Source organism: Bison bison, unplaced genomic scaffold, assembly GCF_000754665.1.
Source record: "Bison bison bison isolate TAMUID 2011002044 unplaced genomic scaffold, Bison_UMD1.0 scf7180017864248, whole genome shotgun sequence".
Taxonomy (NCBI): domain Eukaryota; kingdom Metazoa; phylum Chordata; class Mammalia; order Artiodactyla; family Bovidae; genus Bison; species Bison bison.
In genome coordinates this window covers 1,873,123-1,876,260 of record NW_011494820.1, presented here as the reverse complement: position 1 = coordinate 1,876,260, position 3,138 = coordinate 1,873,123, and the positions used below count along the sequence as shown (strand labels likewise).

At 59.0% G+C, this 3,138-nt stretch overlaps 1 protein-coding gene across 1 annotated transcript in view; it reads right to left on the bottom strand.

The window, feature by feature from the left end:
• Positions 1 to 3,138, bottom strand: part of COMP (cartilage oligomeric matrix protein) — a 13,429-nt gene that overhangs the window by 357 nt on the left and 9,934 nt on the right. The window contains exons 21-24 of the mRNA XM_010847301.1: positions 2,731 to 2,794; positions 1,489 to 1,659; positions 241 to 286; positions 47 to 103 (exon numbers count right to left, since the gene is read on the bottom strand). Coding sequence (XP_010845603.1) covers positions 47 to 103; positions 241 to 286; positions 1,489 to 1,659; positions 2,731 to 2,794 — 338 coding nt within the window. The remainder of the gene's footprint in view (positions 1 to 46; positions 104 to 240; positions 287 to 1,488; positions 1,660 to 2,730; positions 2,795 to 3,138) is intronic.

Genomic DNA, 3,138 nt, shown 5'->3' with positions numbered 1-3,138 from the left:
GCAATGCCGCCAAGCGCCCCCTGCCCACCCCGCCCCGGTCGTTCACCTCCCGCGTGAGGCTGCGCGTCGTCGCCCCCGCGGACCCTCCCTGCTCTCTCATCCCCTGTAAGATGCGGAAAGCATGCTGGGCAGGGCTCCCAGCCTCGGTGGGCACCATGCTCTGCAACGGTGGTGGGCTGAGGTACATCTTGCGACTGTTGTCCAGCTCTCACTGCCTTCCTTTGTCCCTGGGCCCCCTACCTGCCCGCACCCCCAGCCCTTGGATAGGTAGCGAGCCAGCCCCACCCTGCCAAAGGGAGAAAGTGCCAGAGAGAGGGGGGCGGACGTGAAGCGAAATAAACACTATTTGGACTGCTGTCTTTTATATTTCTGTGCACACACAGAACGCTAGCATCCATCACATGGAGGTGGGATGCGAACATGTGAACAGCATGGGAAGCAGCTGAGTCTCCTCCAGGGTCCCTGCCTCGCCTGCCCATCCCCCACCCTCCGGCCAGGCCCCTTTGCGGCCACCTGTGCTGTGAAACCCCCACCCCAGCCTGTCGGGGACTCATGTGGAGGCAGATATTTCTGGGGGCGGGGTGCAACTTGTTTCCATCTTTCTTTGTACTGTGGTCACTGTTACTATTATTTAATGAATGGGCTGGGGAGGGGGTGGCCAGGGCATTTTTTGTTGTGTTTCTTTTCGTTTGTTTCTTTTGGTTTGTATTTACATTTTGGTTGTGGATGAGTAACTGACTCCTTCAAGCCAACACTTGCCTGAGAGCATGTTTTTTTTTTTAACTCTAGAAATCCAATCTTGTAATACTTGTGAGCTAACTGGAAGCAGCCTGCTGCCTGCCCAGGTCTGAGCTGCATCTCCTGTCTTTTTAGTTTTGCTCCGTTATCCCAAACCAGAAGGACGTGAGGTTAGGCTGGACTGGGCGGACACCCCGGTGAAAGCTGGCGGCAGCGGCCGGAAGTGCCTCGCCTCCAGTCCCATAACCAACTTCCGGGAAGGAGCCCCGGCTTGCATTAAGGGTCTCCTGAAGGTGCCAGCCAGTCCTCAGGGCGGGTCCATCCCAGACCCCATGGCTGGCGGCAGCTGCGGCCCCTCTGCTCTGAGGCGCCCCAGTGATGAGCCTGTCCTCAGCAAGCCCGCCCCGAGAACCAGCCAACATTCATCCTCTCCCACCATCTCTTTGGTGGCCGCTCCCGGCAGGGTTGGCTTTGGAGGCAAAGAGCAGTGTGTGTTTCAGAGGCTGGTTTCCAGGTGCTTCTCAAAGTGCCTCAGGAGGCCCAGGTGACCATCTCTCGGGCTCACTGGTGCGCCAGAGGCCGGCCATCAGCCCTCCAGGCCCTGCGAGCGGGCAGCAGGGCAGGCTTCGAATTCTGCTTTGCCCTGGAACCGGAGCCTCTGTTTGGTTCCTTCCAACACCGCATCTTGAGTTCTTACTTGTTTCTCTGCCTGCCAGCCGGGCTGGCCCCTCCTGCCTGGTGCGTTTCCACCTCCATCAGGGTCTCCGGAGCGCCGCCTCGTGTCTGTGGGAGCCAGATCCTAGTGACCGTCCCTCTCTTGTTCCCCAGCTGGGCTGTTAGCACATAGCCAAGTGGCCAGGTGGCCACACCCACGGGGAGCCCCCTGTCCTTTGCCACTTGGCCTCCACCGCTGTTGTCTGGCTGGGGGACACAGTGCCAGTCCATCCAGGTCAGGGACCTGTCCTCTTTGCGTGGCAGGGGCTGGGGGCAAAGAATGGGGACTGTTTTTTGTTTTTTTTTTTAAGAAGAACTACATGTACATAGAAGGGTTTGATTACCATTAGACTTGTATGTAGAACTTTTTAAAAAAATGGCCTTAATAAAATTACAAACAACCTTCCTGGATGCAACTTTCAAACAAGGCACTGGGGACCCCATGAGGGAACCCCGTCAGCCCACACTTCCCATCTGCCCAGCACTGGGTTCTTGGTGCAGGTGGGCAGGGAAGGAGGGGTGTCCAGCCCCGTGGCCCGTTTCTCGCATCCCTTGGCCAGGAGCACAGGTGACTTTGTATTAACACGGCAGCCTCGGCCCATGAGGGGCGTGGGTGCAGAGCTTTCCTGGGGAGGGGACCCAGCCAGAAACCAGCGGCCAGGCATCCTCAAAGGATTCGCTGCCCCCTCCTAGCCCTGGGCAGGCCTTTGCCGGGGGGTCTACAACAGGGGATTTGGGTTTTTTCTTATATATCACTTCTCTACTAAGTATTCTTGAATTGCCAAGACTTTTAGGAACAGGACAGCTTAGGGGAATCAGCCCTTTGACTCGTGATGTGAAAATACTGTGATTCCAGGCAAGCTGCGCCGTGAGGGGTGAGCCAGGGCCCCTGCGTCATGTACATAGATCCACCACCGCGCCCTCACTCGCTGCGGCTAAGCTCCCATCATCCGTCCCTCGGGAGCACACGCCATGCCTCGGTTTGCCCCCTGTCCTCTGAGCCCCCAGGGTGGGGAGCATGTCCCCCCATGAGGATGAGACCTGGGGTCAGCCTCTTTCTGTGTTCTCCAGAGAGGAGAGTTTGTATCCCTGCCCCACCCTCCGCTCTTCAGCTTCACCACCTGCAGTGCCCAGGGTGGACTTGGGGGAGGAGAAGGCGGGTCTCTTTGGGGGTCACACCCCGTCACAGGTACCCGTGAGGACGCGTGCCGTTACCAGAGGGGAGACAGCAGCACTGCTGGGGTAGACTGCAGCGCCCCCTCCACTTTCCTGGCTCACCTTGCTCCCCCCAGCACTATCCTGGGCAAGAAAGGTGAGGGCCAGCCCCTTGGGGTAGAGGGACCTGAGACCCCCTCAATGGAAAGCTTAGGAGGCAGGTCTGTTCTTAAGCAAAATTTGGGGACCCACAGCCAGTAGTACCCAGAAGCTTGGCCAGGCTCCCTGCTGGGGACAGGTGCACAGCAGAAGGGACCCTGATTGCATTGGGTCCAGCCCCCACCCCAACCGCGGTCCACAGAGCTCCCTGGGACCAGGCCTGCAAGGCCGGAAGGCAGGGGCAGGTGGGTGTGGAACGCCACCTCTGTGCTAACCTCCAGCCTCTCCACTGGCCTTAGGGCCACCTGCCTGCCTAGCGGGTGTGCACAGGGGCTGGGAGCCCGGCTTTGGGTGTTCGGCTGGCTTTTGTGT